Source organism: Equus quagga, unplaced genomic scaffold (genome assembly GCF_021613505.1).
Source record: "Equus quagga isolate Etosha38 unplaced genomic scaffold, UCLA_HA_Equagga_1.0 153_RagTag, whole genome shotgun sequence".
NCBI classification, from domain to species: Eukaryota; Metazoa; Chordata; class Mammalia; order Perissodactyla; family Equidae; genus Equus; species Equus quagga.
In genome coordinates this window covers 4,668,786-4,686,828 of record NW_025796915.1, presented here as the reverse complement: position 1 = coordinate 4,686,828, position 18,043 = coordinate 4,668,786, and the positions used below count along the sequence as shown (strand labels likewise).

At 34.3% G+C, this 18,043-nt stretch overlaps 1 protein-coding gene across 6 annotated transcripts in view; it reads right to left on the bottom strand.

The window, feature by feature from the left end:
- Positions 1 to 18,043, bottom strand: part of LOC124233049 (unconventional myosin-IXa) — a 289,642-nt gene that overhangs the window by 91,081 nt on the left and 180,518 nt on the right. For all 6 annotated transcript variants that reach the window (XR_006886963.1, XM_046650076.1, XM_046650077.1 and 3 more), the window contains 6 exons: positions 13,856 to 13,978; positions 6,575 to 6,655; positions 4,388 to 4,498; positions 3,406 to 3,528; positions 1,673 to 1,822; positions 288 to 607 (listed from right to left, as the gene is read on the bottom strand). Coding sequence is in view for 5 of the 6 variants with exons in the window: in XM_046650076.1 (XP_046506032.1) it covers positions 288 to 607; positions 1,673 to 1,822; positions 3,406 to 3,528; positions 4,388 to 4,498; positions 6,575 to 6,655; positions 13,856 to 13,978 (908 nt within the window). In the remaining variant the exon portion in view is untranslated. The remainder of the gene's footprint in view (positions 1 to 287; positions 608 to 1,672; positions 1,823 to 3,405; positions 3,529 to 4,387; positions 4,499 to 6,574; positions 6,656 to 13,855; positions 13,979 to 18,043) is intronic.

Below are 18,043 nucleotides of genomic sequence, written 5' to 3'. Positions count from 1 at the left end.
AATATTGTCAATTTTTAAAGATTCAACCTAAAGGGAAAAGTTAACTCTTAGCAGTTATAACCATAGACCATGCAAGTTTTCCAATCCAATTTAATTTAATAAATACTTATTTACCTTCTATTATAGACCACACGATGTGGGTTAAAATTGCTAGGAGTATCACAGTCTAGTGGAGAATGCAAATTGTACATAACCAATTCGAATACAAGTTAGGCAAGTATTAGAGCAGAGGTATAAACAAAGTACTTGGAAAGAGAGAGAGTAATTATTATAGAAACAAAGATTACCTTTGTCTTGCTCTGAATCCTCTACATATTGACTGCAAAAGGATAATTTTGTTTCTTTGTTCTTGATACCTCTTACTTTCCCTGTAGCCTTTCCATCTTGCCTGTATGCAGATGGCAGCCATGTGCCTCCGCCTATAGAGCTCCCTCCATCTCTGCTGGATGATGACAGCTGCAGTCCGTAGCTCCAAATACCGCTGCCTCTCTAAGTGAGCACGCCAGGAAGCTTGGATAAGAGTGGCTGCACTAGCCATAACTACAGCATCCTTCTGTACAGCTGCATCTCTGACTTGCTTCTGATTTAGGTAATTTCTCCAGAATCGCTGTGGGGAAGACAAAATAATAGAAAGTGTTGTCATATCTTATACCACATTTTCACAGAAAAAGAAAACAAGGATAAATTTCTAATGTCATAATTAGAGGTTAAGTAGCTAGACAGCTAAATTGTGGGTGATTAAAGTAAAAGAAAACGTTTTCTTTCCCAGATATGCTTGCCTAAAACAACTATTTTAGGTAATATATAATCTTGATGAAGTTAATTATAGAACTTAAAATAATTTTGAATTGTTGATGCTTTCATGCTCCACAAATTAATTTTAACAAATTACATTATATTCTCATGCTACAATTTGCCAATATTAATGGGTTTAAGGTCAATATGCACACATCTCAAAGATTAAGATACGAAAGATTTTCTTATACAAAAGAGAAAAAGTCCTATAGAAAACAACATCATCCAAGGTGAGTACATAACAACAACAATGTATGTATAACTCTCAAATATCACTCAGAACACTATTAAATAAAAATAACTACGTCAACAAAAATTAAGGCACATAATTCCTTTGTCCTTAATTATATCATACAAGACATTATAACTATAAATTCAATTTAATTTAAATTCAACTCCATCAATATTTATCAATAGCCTATTATTATATGCCAGATAATCTGTTGAGCGCTATGAACATTTCAAAGATGAGTTGGACACATTCTTATCTCTGAAAAAGTTTACATTCTTATTTTTATTATTATTTTTTTTTTGAGGAAGATTAGCCTTCAGCTAACTGCTGCCAATCTTCCTCTTTTCACTGAGGAAGACTGGTCCTGAGCTAACATCCACGCCCATCTTCCTCTACTTTATATGTGGGATGCCTACCACAGCATGGCATGCCAAGCCATACCATGTCTGCACCCAGGATCCAAACCAGAGAACCCAGGGCCGCCAAAGCAGTACATACGCACTTAACCGCTGCGCCACCAGGCTGGCCCCTACATTCTTCTTTAAATGTTTAAATCTTTAAACGTTTCTTTAAAATAGCTCTAGTTATTAAAACAAAGGCCAAATAAACCAGCCAGTCTCATGCAAGGAATCCTTTGCTTCCCACCTGGATAATAATGGATGCCTGTCTCAGATGGAGAAAACGCTGCCTACACAGCAAGGCCCTGAACCATCGCTGTAACACTATGATTCTACGGAGCACCTCTTGGTGAAGCAGATCTTGCAGGTGCTGTCGTTCCTGCTCCTTTAGGAACACCTACCACAAGGGAGAAAGAAAAGGAACACAGCTTAAGAAGAAATTAGAAATTTATTTCATGAATCATCCTTTCTGTGGTAAGCTTTTTTAGAGAAGAATAAATTCAGTGGCAGATGTGTAAAAGTAGTACTTGTAAATATTTCTATCAATTTATCCAAAGTGGTCATTCTCAAATTGGAAAGGAGACATTAGAATACAGAAGGGGAAATGGAAAGGTGAACATGAGTACAAAAATCCCAGGGCCAGAGGCTGTGATACATTATTCGCTCAGGAAATTCACCACCATCATGAGCCAACGTATTACTGGTAATATATCATCTTTTTCAAGATGCTAGGAAAGCAGGAAAAGTTGAGAACCATAGTTTTAGAAGTTTGGTCATAACATGAATAAACCAATAACAGTCTTTTTGAAAGCCAGTATGCATCAAAGGCTTCTTGCTGCCCAAAACTATTAATTAGTTTATTTATTTATTCCTTCATTCCATTAATAAATCTTTAGGGATTTAGGGGGTACAAAGATAACTTAGACATAGTTCCTTTGGAAATAGAATTTGTGCTTCACCTTTAAGAGCAGGTAGATATTAAAAATTGTACATATTTAAGATGTACAATGTGACGTTTTCATTTATGTATACATTGTGAAATGATTACCACAATCTACCTAATTAACATATCCATCATCTCCCATTTTTGTCAAAAATAAAAAAATATTTAAAAAAAAGAGCAGATAGACATTAAATACCCGAAGAGGAAAACAGTAAACTAATAAGGGAATGAGACAGAGGACCACACCTGAGCAAAACAAGGAGTTGGAAATAATGATAAAGGCACATATAGGGGACAATGGAACAATTGATTCTCATAAAGAAGATATTAAACAATATGAAGTCACAATATGTAGGTTCTTGAAAAAGAGAAAGATGTTTGAATTTAATGAGAAGGTTATCTGGGGTTAGGGTTAGGCCCAGGAAGCTGATATAAAGAAAGAAGTACACTAAAATGATGATCTTGATACTATGGGTCGAGTGAGTTAAATGGAATGACAAATAGACTGGAATCAGATGAGGGATCTGTTTGCTGTAAGAAAAATATAAGTGACAGCTAAGGAATAGAACTAAAATGGAAGCAGTAGGAATGGAGAAACAGGGAAAGATGTGAGAATCATTCGTAAGGAAAAAGAAGAAACAGAACTTTGTAAAAGGATGAAAGTGAAGGGTAAGCCAAATATGATTACGGTTTCTAGCCTAAGAAACTAGAAGGAAGGTGGCAGAGAAAGACAGTATGAAGATGATCAATTAAGGACAGCAGGGGAATCTGAATAAGGTCACTTTGGGCAAGTTGAGTTGGAGAGAACAGTAGAATACCTAGGGAGAGAAGGTTTTTAGGTAGTTAAAATTATAAGCAGAACCAGAGCACTGGCCTGAAGTTCTTTGATTAATACTGACTGTATTATTAAGTAAAAATCTTGGCCTGATCAATTTCCTTATGATATTTTTAAAAAAACATTCTCATAGGCAAAGATTGCCAATATTATTTATAAAAATGCACTCAATTTTGACAAGAGCAGTATATATTATATTTACCATGGATTTTCCAACTTGATAATTATCTGGATTAAGATTTATTTTCCTGAAGAAATCCTGAATGTTAAATTTGGACGGAATAATATTTCGGGGAAGAAGTACATGGAAGTGGCTCACAAAATCCTGAAAAATGAAAAGAGAATGTTGTAAAGTCACAAGAGAATTATATGTAAACAACATCCTCAACTAATTGTCCTTTTATTGATCCTTTTCTCATTCTTTTAAACAGGGTGAAACCAAGAATTTGCCTGTTAATTTAAAATATCACACAAAGTTAATTTGTAAAATGTGGGGGGGGGGACAGTTCTACATATTTTGTTATCAAAGGGGAATGGAAGAAGAATAGAAGGGCAGAAACTAATTCTCTCTTTTGAGAAAGCTGTATTAAAGACCAAAGAAAAAGTTATTTAACAAGCATCTGAAATTTTTAGCAGAAAAATAAGCAAAGGTGGCAGCTATTACAAGGTACAAGTGAGAATGAAGCTTTCTCTCCCAGTAACAGCAAAGATTTGCTCAGCTGCTGAAAAGCTTCAATACAATTTCTACACCCATAGCAGCAGTAGCTGTTAAGAATAGCTGTAAGGCTTGCTGGCAGCTTCCTATAAAAGAAAATCCTGCTGAGAAAACTTCAGAGAAAAGCAAATGGAATCTTTTCAGATAGTTCTGATTGAACTATTTCAACTACTGGAGCAATCAGTGTGAAGAATTGCTATGTTATGAGTAAACTTAGTATTAGCAAACATTCAGATCAAATCAGAATAGTCACATGTTGGATTCAATTACAACGCAAGCTTATTGAGATTGTTGCCATTCAATGGAACTGAGTACTCTCTCTCCCTCTTCAATTCTACATACAAAGGATGGAATGAAAAGGAAGAATTAAGAGGAATAAACAAGTAAGCCTGAAATTAACAAAAAGCAAGACAAAGGAATAATTCACTTGATGTGCATATATATTTAAATATCACTATAAAAGCATAACCTGGAAAGAATATTTGCAGCTGTATCCTGACTGGCGAATCCGAACTGTCTCCAGCATCCCAGTGTACCGAAGCTGTCTAAGTACCAAGGCATCATTGAACCTTAACGGCAGCTAAAACAAGGCAAATGGAACAAATATTAACCCAGAAGAACAGATCTCCAAATTAATGTCTGTCTTATAAGTATGGTTAACTTCTGAAGATCTAGAAATTGACTAGAGGTTGTCTGGTTAAGATATAGCAGAGGTGATGGGACAATCTTACCTCCCCAGCTGATAGCTTCAGAAAAGTTCTGACTGCCTGACTCTAGGGAAAAAAGAGAAACCAAGCTTCCAGGTTTCTCTAGTTGTAGAGGGAGAGGACCTTCAAAGGAGGCCACATTGTCTAGTCACTATAAAATCTGTAACAAGACTAACCTACTTAACACAATCAAGAGTGTCTGTATTTTTGTTAATGATACTGGTATGACACATTGAAAAACAAAAAATTCCATTAGTCCTTAAGAATTGATCTCCTTATTGTACAGGCATAGACAGGGAAGATACTAATGGGAGGCAGTCACTCATCACCAGTCATGACACCCTGTCACTCCTAGGTATCTCAGTAGGCATTTTTCTTTTTCTGCTTTTTCTCCCCAAATCCCCCCAGTACATAGTTGCATATTTTAGTTGTGGGTCCTTCTAGTTGTGGCATGTGGAACACCGCCTCAGCATGGCCTGACGAGTGGTCTGTGCCCAGGATTCGAACTGGTGAAACCCTGGGCTGCCAAAGCAGACATGCTAACCCAATCACTTGGCCACAGGGCCAGCCCCATTAGGCATGTTTTTAGACATTCAAAAAAGGATGTATTTGGAGCTTCTTATATTTCTCCTTATTCTCTAAATACTATTTTCAATGATCCCCCTCTACAGTAATCACAAACATTTTCCTGCAGAGAGATGGAAAATCCCAGCTGTCAAGGAAAAAAAGTCAAGTGGGAAACTTATGTTAAATAATCATAACAGTTAACATTTATTTTGTAATTATTCTGTGCCCTGAAATACTTCGTTAATTGAACTTTTTGCATAGCAAGATCTCAATTAATAATAGAGACTCAAACTTCCACTTAACTATAAATAGAATGGTTTCCTTTTTTGTCACTATAAAAGAATAGCTAACATTTACTAAACACTTAGGACGGGCTAGGAACATTCTAAGTACTTTACAGGTATTGACTCAAAAAATCACAAAACACTATGAGGTTGGTCCTATAATTATAGTATATTCTTACCCAGATGAAAATATATAAGTCACAGAAAGGTTTAAGTAACTCATTTAAAGTCACAAAGCTTGTAAATAGAGTGGGAGACTGCTTCTTAAGAATTAAAAAAGCTGATGGGGCCGGCCCAGTGGCGCAGTGGTTAAGTTCGCACATTCCGCTTTGGTGGCCCTGGGTTCGCCAGTTCGGATCCCGGGTGCAGACATGGCACCGCTTGGCAAGCCATGCTGTGGTAGGTGTCCCACATATAAAGTAGAGGAAGATGGGCACGGATGTTAGCTCAGGGCCAGTCTTCCTCAGCAAAAAAAGGAAGATTGGCAGCAGTTAGCTCAGGGTTAATCTTCCTCAAAAACAAAAAACAAAACAAAAAACAAACAAAAAAGAATTTAAAAAGCTGAGCATAATTCCTATAACATTTTAGCTGTTCTGGCTGGGAACTATGTTTTCCTATGATGAACATAAAGAAAGACGACAAATGTTGACACTTATTACATATATTTTGCAAAGCTCTAATTAGGAGAACTGTCATAGAAAAGAGGAAATAATCAAAAATGTCCCCAGTACCTTATTTTACAGAGACAAGAATCTCTAAACATGAAAAATGCCAAGCAGCTTCTTTAAGAGTGATAGCTTATATCCAAAGAAGAGAGATTAATCTCAGGGTAACAAAAGTTGCATAAAACACTTTTTTATGATGGAATTTCAAGAGCTATTTACTTCTCAAATTCTAGGAGATGCTAAATCAAGCTCATATAAATATCTTACAGCCGGGTAAGTGCAGAAATTAGAAGGATATCCATAAAAAATATAGAACATTGTTTTCCTTACAAAGATTATAGTTTTTCCCCTCCATTTAGTCTCTTTAGAAAGAATTTAAGGCTTGGTTTGAAGTAAGCTGAGCTAGAAGCTCTTATTTACAGGACAATTTTACCTTTTCAGCATTAGAGCGAATGCATTTTACAAAATAAGGTTCTGCTTGACCAAGCGTCTCCATCAGCTTGCTTAATGAGGCCTGCAATACAAAGCAATATAATTAGCATTTTCTCTCACTACAAACTGACAAAGAATGATTTACAAATATAAACAAGAGTGTTGGCAAAATATGCAAAAAACAAATGGTATTCATGGAAATAGGTTTGTTTCTGAAAAGAAAATTGTGTATATTCCCATACTGATTAAATTAAGTATAATTAAGGACAAGGAGGGTAATTTAATCTTAAAGCTGATAGCTTGGCAATAGTAAATATTGCAGATATATTTCAAAATAATCTAAGTCAAGAATAAATTTCTCACTTTTCTTCACATTTCATGAAGTAATTTTATTCAAACTCATGCATTCCTAGAGCAACTCTGAAAATCATCCAGCAGGGTATCCAGTAAGGTGGTGTTCCCCTGCTTTAATTTTAATGTTTGTAGAGTATGCAGCGATGTTGCCGCTTTCATTCCTAATAGCGATAGTTTGTACTTAATCTCTTTTTTCCTAATTAGTCTAGCTAGAGGTTTATAAAGTTTTTGATCTTTTCAAAGAACCAGTTTTTAAACATTTTAAACATTGATTTTTCTGTATTATTTTTCTGTTTTCAAATTCACTGCTTTCTGCTTTTATCTTTATCATTTCATTCCTTCCGCTTGCTTTGGGTTTAATATGTTTTTCTTTTCCTAGTTTCTTAAGGTAGAAGCATAGATTATTGATTTTTCTTCTTTTCTAATAAATGCATTTGACATTATAAATTAATCTTGGAGCACTGCTTTAGCTGTATTGCACACAGTTTGATATTTCATTTTCATTCCATTTAAAATATTTTCAAAATTTTCCTTCCTCTTTGACTCATGTATTATTTAGATGTCTGTTTTTTATTTGCCAAATATTTGGGGATGGTTATCTTTCATTGACTTCTGATTTAATCCCATTATGGTCAGAAAACATATTTTGGTTTTTAGTATTATATTTAATTTATCTATTGGCTTTCCAGCTATACTCTTTGTACTGTTTTTTACTGGCTGTTCTAGGGATTAGAATATACAAACCCACTTGTCACAGTCTACTTAGAGTCAATATTTTATAACAAAGTAAAACTTAGAAGCCTTACAACCACATAGACTCCTGCTACTGTTGTCATATATATTGCATCAACATACAAATTTTTTATTTTTAGGTGCTTTTTTCCTTGTAAATGTTATTGTAGTATGATATATATAATAAAATGCTTAAATCCTAAGTTTAGTTTGATGCATTTTCACAAAGGGAACACACTCTCATAACCAGAGCACAAATCAATAAAGAAAATATTACCAGAACTTCAGAAGCCCCTCTGTGCCCTGGTGCACTGAATTTAGCAAGGTCACTGTACATAAGCTACCTGCCCCGACCTCCACACGTCAACCAAGGGTAATCATTATCCTGACTTCTAAGACAGTAAATTAGTTTTGCTGCTATTAAACTTCATATAACAAGAAAGACATACCATGTATCATTTTGTTGCATACACTTGCATTTTGTACATTTTCAGTGCTATAAAATATACCACAATTAAATTATCCATTTAGGATGGATATTTAGTTGTTCCAGTTTGGGCTATTACAAATAAAGTTGCTATCAATGTTCTTCTACGTGTCTTTTAACTGTTTTCCAAAATGCCTCCATTAATTTATATTTTAACAGCAGAGTATAAAAGTTCTGGTTGCTCCACATCCTGACCAACACTTTATATCACAGTCTTTTATTTCAGCCAAGCTGGCAAGTGTGCATTATCGTTATTATTATTATTATTATTATTATTATCATCATCTTGGTGAGAAAGATTGGCCCTGAGCTAGCATCTGTGCCAATCTTCTGCTATTTTATGTGGGAAGCCACCACAGCATGGCTTGACAAGCAGTGCTAGGTCCACACCTGGGATCCAAACCTGCAAACCCCAGGCCACCAAAGCAGAGCATGCAAACTTAACCACTAGGCTACCGGGTCAGCCCCAAGTGTGTAGTATTATTGCCTTATAGTTTTAATTTATATTTTCCTAATGAAGAATAATGTTGAGCAGGTATTTGATAGGCTTATTGGCCTTTTGGAGAACATCTTTTGATATCAGACAGTTTTGCGTATTCAAGACTTTTGCGCATTTCTATTAGGTTGTCTGTCTTTTTAAAAATTGATTTATGGTTCTTCATATATTCCACATACAAGGTCTTTTTCAGCTGTACTGCAAGTATATTCTCATACCCTGTAGGCTGCCTTTTCATTCTGTTAATAGTGACTTTTGTTTTTAGAAGTTTTACTGAAATACAATTTACATACTATAAAAACATGACCATTGTAGTATACAGATGATTTTTAGTAAATTTATACAATTGTGCAACCATCACTACAATCCAGATCTAGAAATCTTCTATCATTCCAAAGAGCTCCCTGCTGCCCATTTGCCATCAATAACTGCTTCTGCCCACAGCCCCAGGCAACCACCTATCTGCTTCCTGCTGCTATAAATAAACCATCTGTGAAAAAAGTAATCCTTTTTAGACATCTTTTCCTCTAATTATAAAACCAATATATAGATAGCTATTGTAGAAAACTTAATCCATAAATATATGTTCAGAGAATAAAAATCAGTTTGGTTTAGTTTGGGTAATGACTTAATCCTTAGTTTCAGAGGCAGAACTGAAAGAAGGTTATTCAGATTTTTGCAAAAAAAAAAAAATGCTTCATGTATCCTACATCTTCCTTAGACCTAAAGTTAGAAAGACCCTTAGGCCAAGGAAGAGAAAAACTGCTCTAAGTATAGGACTATGTTGACTAATGATGTAGTGGCGGATATATTTCCCAGCAATCCATGGGTCTCTGAGCAGCTAGGCATGCAGGAGAGGGGCAGTGGTTTTATTAGCAGGTTTCAGCAGATATAATAGCAACAGCATGTGCATGACCTATTACCCTAGGAGAAAGCCACAAAACTCCTTTTAAGGAATTAATTGAGCAGAGACATGGTGCCTATGAAGTGACCAGGCTTTCACATAGGGGTCCATGCATAAACAATGCAGTTTTGCCTTATGATCAAGTTGCATCATTCTGCCCATAACTTAAGGCTTTAGGTACTTTATTTGACAGTTTGGTGGCCAAAAGGATAGATTCATACTAACATTTGCTTGCAGGAGACAAAATCTCAAAAGAGAATGATCCAGAGTAGGGTGAGGGTGGGAACTTACCTAACAGTTGAAATGATCAAGAAAAATATACATACGGTCTACCATCTTGCTATTTGCTTCTATTTATTTAATATGCTGTTTTATCATGTCTTTTTTAAATTCAGCATATTTTATGATTCCATTTTAGTTCTGCTATTTGCTCATTACCTATAATGAGCTTTTGTTTTTGGAATTGCTCTAGGGTTCACAGCGTTAACATATCACAATCTACCTTCAAATAATGTCACACCATTTCCTGTATAATGTAAAAACTTTATAATAGTGTATACTTACATGTTAGCCCCTCCTTTTTTTATGCTACTTTTGTCATATGTTTTATTTCTACCTCATATTATTTTTGTTTTCTACAGTCAATTGTCTTTTTAAAAGATTAAAAGAAGAGAAAAAGTATTTTTTTATAGTTAAGTTACATTTCTGTCATTCTGGCACTCTTCATATTTTGCAAAGATCTAAATTTCCATGTGGTTTTCTCATCATTTTTCTCCCACATTTAACATTCTGATATTGTACGAACTGCTGGCAATAAATTCTCTCAGTTTTTCTTTCTATTTAACTTTCATTTTTTTTCTTTTTGTTTTGGCTGAGGAAGATTCGCCCTGAGCTAAGATCCGTCACCAATCTTCCTCTCTCTCTCTTTTTTTTTTTTCACTTGAGGAAGATTAGCCCTGAGCTAACATCTGTGCCAATCCTTCCCTATTTTTATGTGGGTTGCCACCACACCATGGCTGACGAGTGGTGTAGGTCTGTGCCCACGATCCAAACCTGGACACCTGGGCCACTGAAGTGTAGCACACTGAATTCAATCACTACGCCATGGGGCCAGCCCCTTTAACCTTCATTTTTACAAAATATATTCACTGTGCATAGAATTCTAGAGTAACAATTTTTTTCCTTTCAGTCTTTTGAAGATATTACTCTTGACTTCCGGCTTTCATAGTTTCTGATGAGAAACCTACTGTTATTCTTATCTTCATTTCTTTGCACATAATATCTTCTTTTTTCTCTGGGAGTATTTTAAGATTTTCTCTTTTTAACTGGTTTTAGCACTTTGATGCGATATGCCTTGGTGTGTTTCCGTTTGTTCTGCTTGGGGTTTGTTGAGATTCTTTGATATTTGGGCTTATATTATTCATAAAATTGGGGAAAATTTTGGTCATGATTTCTTCAAATGTTTTGCTGTACCCTCCTCTCTTACCTCTCCTTCTGAGATGCAATTACACCTCTATTCAACCACCTGATATTTTCCTACAAGTTATTAATGCTTTTTTTCATTTTTCTCCATCTTTGTTATTTCCCTCTGGGCTTTATTTTTAAGCAAATATAATTTCAAATTCATTACTTCTGCACTAATAGGTGTTAATCCCATCTACCTTATTTTCAAATATTACATTTTTAATCTCTAAAAGTTCCATTTGAATCTTTTTCATATCTTCTAATTTTTTCTCATCATATTCATGTTTTATGTTATATCCTTAGACATATTTATACAATCTGTAGTAGCTATTTTGAGATCCTTATCTACTATTTCCATCATCTCTGTCACGTTTAGGTCTGTTTCTAATGATTGTTTTTTCTCCCTTGTTATAAGTTTCATTTTCCTTGACTCTTTGCATGTCTAGTCATTTCATATCGGATGCTAGACATTGTGATTTTACACTGTTGGATTTTGTTACATTGCTTTAAAGAGTGACAGACATTTTTCCTGGCATGCTGTTATGTAGGATCACTTTGATTCTTTTAAGACTTCCTTTTAAGCTTTCTGAGGGCAAGTCTAGAGCAAAATCTCTGGCATTTGTTTGGCTCCCCTCTTCCTGAGCCATAGAAAACTGCCTTTATGCAGTAATCTGGGGCTTGCCTCATTTATTTCTCTTGTCTCAGGGATCACAGTCCTGCAATGCTTACTGTCTAATATCTAAAAACATTTGATTCTTATCTTTTGTCCAGTTTTCTAGTTGCTTAGAGCAGAAGGGCAATTCCTGTATCAGTTAACCCATCATGAGTTCGATGATCTCATTTTCATGAAAATAGACATTCATTCATAAGAAAGGCATGGAATCAAAGACACTTGGGTGCCATCCATCTCCACCACTTATAATTTCTTCACCTGTACAATAACAGTATTTATCTCATAGAATTGGATGAAAAATTAGATAATGCATATATATAAATATTTAGTAAAGGATTTGGAAAATATGGTACATTGGTCATCATCTCTGGATGGCAAATGATTTTCACTTGTTTTTGTTCACCTGTATTTTCTAAATAATCAAAACAACTCAATTACTTTTGTAATATTTAACATATTAGAAACACTAAAGATGGCCCTTTTTGCAAAAGTTACATACAACACATAAGTACAACTTGAGAATAAATTCTCCAAAATTCTTAAATTTCAGGGGATTTTAAGGGACATAAGAGGACTGTAATTATAACTAAGTTTTTATTGTAGTAGCTATAATGTACTATTCAGATTAAAGAATGACTTTGGTATACAGGCACCTGTAAAAGATCCAAGGTAACAAAACAAAGGACACTTAACAGCTTTATTCTACTCTTCATAATTATGAGATTAATGCTTCCTTTTCAGATATGAAGCTCATGAAGTTACCTTTTGATCAGAATTAGGTTTCCCATGTTGATTTGCTAATCAGGGGAAAATGTGATAATGAACTAACAATTGTAACAAGTCTGCTTATAATTCCGTTTCTCATTGTATATTAATACACTTTGATACTGTTTTACAAAGCAGTGTATAGTTTATCACTTAGCATGATTTTTTTCCCTATAACCCACTCACTTTTGCATTTCTAAATCTACAAGTAAAAAGCCAGACTCTGGAAATGTGAAGACAGCACCAAGGTATGGATACACTTGGCCAAGAAACATCTCTCTTTTTTTAATAATCAAATATCATTAACTCATAGGATTATGAATTAAGACAGATTTTTTTAAATTCATGGCAGATCTTCCACTATATTCAACTGTCTTTCCTTTAACCTTATTAGCACATAGTAAGTTATTTGGCTTTTCATCTTGATTTTTCTGTTTCTTTCTATTTTAAAAGAAAGCATTTGACCAAATAGCCTTCACAGATTCAAATTTTTCTCTAGATCTGGTGAGAAGTGTCTAAAATAAAATGACATTTCTAGCCCATAATTTGAAGAACTGTGCTTATAAATCAAACAAGATCATATACAGTGACATATTAGTAGATAATTTACATTCAAGTATTCTGGCTTAAAAAGGAGGATTAAGAAAAGTGATAACATATAGAAATACAGCTACCAGCAGATAAAAGAAATTTTTAGTTAACAATGCACTTTGCTTCTGTGATTTAAGCATGAAGCAGAGTAAAATTATGCAAAGCATTGTTACTCATCAGATTTTCAGCTCATTTTCATAAAAAACTAGCAAATGAATAGAACAGTAGAGAGAGATGACTTGAGAAGAACAGGAAGAAGTAATTAGAAATGTATTTTGAAAAATTATTCTCAAGTTATTTGGTTAATTTATTATGATCATACTTACTCTTAAACGCCCAGTCACAATAAAAGGAACTGAATTTCTATATATACAAAACTAAAATAAGCAAACAAAAAAAAAATCCTACAATCCCATTTAAATATTAATGCCAGTAGCATGAGGTTTAAATATATAGAGAACAAAACATACATCGTTATGTTAACAGTGACTATATCCAAGCAGTAGGCTTTAAGGCAGATTTTGTTTATATTATCAATTTTCTGCTGCCTTTCTCCTCACATTAAAAATAATGAATCACTCTTTGGGATATCCACTATCCAGATATACAAGGATGAAAAAGAAAGGCAGCTAACTTTTTTCCATCTTTGGTACTTCTCTCCAAAATGACCATTATAGCATGGCATTTTAGTTACATGAGTCATATCCCACTCAGGTATCCTGCAGATCACTTTGACCTTTCAATGCCAATCTGAAAGAAACATATTCCTTTTTGTTAAAAGTAAAATTTTTTTTATAAAGTAAAATAGGAAATAACCTGAAACTGGGCACTGATGCTGGGAGGTTTCTTCTTCTTGTGCAAATGAAGAAGAGACTTGGTAATTCGATCCTGTAAGGTCAGTCTTGTTAGGTGTTTTAAAGAATTTACCTCTAGTAAGTGCTGAAAACAAAGGGGAAAATACCAAATTATTCACATAAATTAATTTAAGAATAGGAAAAACAAAATTGTAAGCCACTTTTCATTATTTCTTATGTATAATGACTGAGGTGGATATGGGAGATTCTGCACTCCTTCTGCTTTCCTGCAAAAGCTTTCCAGCTAAAAAGAAAACTATATTTCCCAAACTCTCTTGCATCTTGGGTCCCAGATGTGATTGCAGTTCATCAATTAAATTGCCACATGTGAAACTAGGAAGGTATTACTGAGGCAGAGCCTCTGGCTACTAGCTTCTGTTTCTGCTGGCAAGCATGTACATGAAAGTGCTTTCGTTTTCTGTGGTCCCAGTGTCCAGGTACTACTTTTGTGAGTGCTGAGAGGCAGAGTGCAGAACTTTGGTACTGTCACTGCAACTCTAGTAAATACACCTTAGCCCTAGAGCCAATAGTTGTAGCAGCTTCTTCCTGATTCCTGGATTATACCACAGGTGGTGTGTGACTGGAAGCAGCAGCTACAAAGGCAGCTTCCAGATTTCCTAGCTTTCTGACGACAACTGGGTTCAGTTCTCCTCTTTGTTTTAATTCTCTGAAACTCTAAGGCTTCTAATGATTGTCTAAGCATCTCCCTGAATTAAGCCCCTTTCTACTTAAAATAACTACAGTGATTACTGTCATCTGCAACTGAATCCTGACTCATAGAGACAATAAATTAAATTAAATCCCAGGGTTATACCAGGTATGCCAAGAATATATACACAGAAAAAAAGAAAACATAGTCCCTATCAACCTTCATCCTCATGTGCTAATTATTAACCTTAATAATAAGATAGGAGTTACGCATAAAGCAACTAAAGAATACAAAATAGGATATTAGTAAAGTGATTGGGAGCTTTTAAAAGTCTAAAAAATATTAACTTTGACAATATAAACATTAAAAAATAAAAACTTTCAAGTGGCAATAAGTACAATATATGCTTAAACAATTACAACTAAGAAAAAATATTTCCAACAATGATAAAGACTTATCATCTGTATATAAGAACTGTAAAAATCCTTTAAAAATATATCCCACCATAATAAATGAGTAGAAGACCTGAATATGCAATTCTCAAATAAAGTATAAATGACAACATAATGACAATCAATCTCACTTGTAATCACAGAAATACACATTTTCTTTTAAAGAGATTTTCTGCAGATTGGCAAACATAATAAATTCTGACAAAACCCAGTATTCGTGAGGATGTGGAGAAATAGGCATTTTATGCACTGTTCTTAGGAATGCAAATCAGTATAACTTTCCTGATAAGCAATTTCACTTCCAGATATTTATTTAAAGAGATTATCAAACAAGATCTGAATGTTATTTCTAACAATGTACTTCAAAACATAGTGAAAAATTATGAACAGAGATTTGCAATAATATGCAATTGTTTTCATAAAGTATGCTTCATTCACACAAATGAATACTATACAGCTCTTAAGGATACTGTAAACCTGTATTTACTAACAAGGAAAAATATTTGCAAATACTACTGACCAAAAAAAGCCACATAAAACAATAACTTATATTCAAAATGTCATGTGTATGTTGAATTTTGGAGGGTTTTTGCTTTATTCTTATTAGTATTTTTCAATTCTCACAAGAAGATTCATTGTATATTAAGAAAAAATAATTTTACACGCTCATGAAGACTCAATTAGAAGAATTTTATAGTTTATCCATAAGTAAAAACAAACTAGCACTAAAGATGAAAATGATTTTTCCCCCTATTCAACACACTTTCCAGAAAAAGACCATGGAAATAATGGTTTCATTTTATAAACCTGTATCTAAACCAATGGTAAAATTCATTACTAAATGTTTGTCACTGTGTGAAAAAACATCATATGGACTGTGTAAAACAAATAACTATAAAAAAAAAGTCCTCGCTTTGAAGGAATTTAATTTGAAAAGTAAAAAAACAAAAACAAAAACAAAACCTCATATTCATTCTCACCTCAGTGTCTTTCCAATTTTTTCATTTGCTTGGAATACTCTATAGGCAGACCTTCACATCGCTTGATTTTTCTTGGCATTGATTAACACACAAACTTCGTTATAAAGATTTTGCTTAAATACCCAAAAAGTAGCCCACTTCTAAGTCAAGAATATGTCACTTCATTTTCCTCTTTGAACATAATATGGTGTAAATTATCCTTTCATTTATTTGCTTAATTGTATGTTGTTTTTTTTATTTCTCTAAAAGATAAACTGTGAGAGAGCAAGGACTCTGACTAGACTGTTTATCCCCATAACCACAATGCCGAAAACAGTGTCTGGTACAGAGTAGGTAATTAAATAAACATTAGTTTAGATTAAGGCATAAATGGTTATCAACTAACGATTTTTGAGCAATGTTTCCTCAGCAACAGGAGACTAGACTTCTACCCATAAAACTTACCATGATCAAATCAATCAAATCTACACATCAGGCTCTGTTCTAAATGCTAGGAATACACTGCATTCAACTATACAGAAACAGCCTACAAGGACATTAAAAAATAAATGATAATTTGAGAGTTTTTAAGATTTATGAAGAAGATAAAATAGGGCAAGGGAGAAAAGGGAGACAAGACAGAACAGAACTAGATGGAGAGCAGGAGGCTAAGGACCCGAGAGAGATGAACCCAGTTAAGTGATGGCTGCAAAAGCTCAGCATAAGGTGATAAAAACCAAAAATTAGAACATGGGTGAGAGATCTAGCAGAAAAGGGATATAGAGTTAATTCCCTTCTTAGGTCTTCTGTTCATTATCTACTTTATTCCTTTCTTAATTCCATCTTCACTGTTTAGTTTATTCAGCTTAATTAATCAGTACATTGTTTTTAAATCAATTATTTACTACTTGCTGTGCAAGGTACTATAGACACAAAAATTAAGAATATATTGCTCATACAGCAAAGGAAACCATCTCAAAACGAAAAGACAAACTACCAATTGGGAGAAGATATTTGCAAATCATATAGCCAATAAGGGATTAATATCCAAAATATATAAAGAACTCATACAGCTCAACAACAACAAAACAACAACCCTATTAAAAAATGCGCAAAGGATCTGAACAGAAGTTATTCCAAAGAAAATATACAGATGGCCAACAGGCACGTGAAAAGATGTTCAACATCACTAATTATTAGGGAAATGCAAATCAAAACCACACCCATTGCCTCACACCCATCAGAATGGCTATTATTAAAAAGACAAGAAATAACAAGTGTTGGAGAGGATGTGGTGAAAAGGGAGCCCATGTACACTGCTGGTGGGAATGTAAACTGGTGTGGCCACCAATTTGGAGTATGGATATTACTCAAAAAATTAAAAAAGAACTACCATATGATCTAGCTATTCCATTTCTGAGTATTTAATCAAACAACACAAAAATACTAATTCAAAAAGATATATACACCCTTATGTTCACTGCAGCATTATTCACAATAGCCAAAACTTGGAAACAAACTAAGTGCCCATTGACAGAAGAAGGGTAAAGATGATGTGTATGTGTACACACGTAGACACACACACACACACAATGGAATACTAGTCAGCCATAAAAAAAGATGAAATCTTGCCATTTGCGACAACATGGATAGACCTTGAGGGTATTATGCTAAGTGAAATAAGTCAGATGAAGAAAGACAAATACTGTGTGATTTCACTCACACATGGAAGATAAACAAACAAATACATAGATACAGAGAATAGATTGGTGGTTACCAGAGGAGAACAGGGGTTGGAGGAGGGCAAAAGGGGTAAAGGGGCACATGTGACAGTGACAGATGACAACTGGACTTTTGGTGGTGAGCATGAGGTAGTCTATACAGAAGTCAAAAAATAATGGTGTACACCTGAAATTTATATGTTATAAACCAATGTTACCTTCACCAAAAAAAGAAAGAAGATATTGCTCATGTTGTTAAAGAGGACTAAAATGGGTGATAAAATTAACTTCAAGTTTTGAGCCTGAGTGACTAAAATGGAGAATAACACACTAAAATCACTTTGGGCATCAAGTCTGAGAGATGAGCAG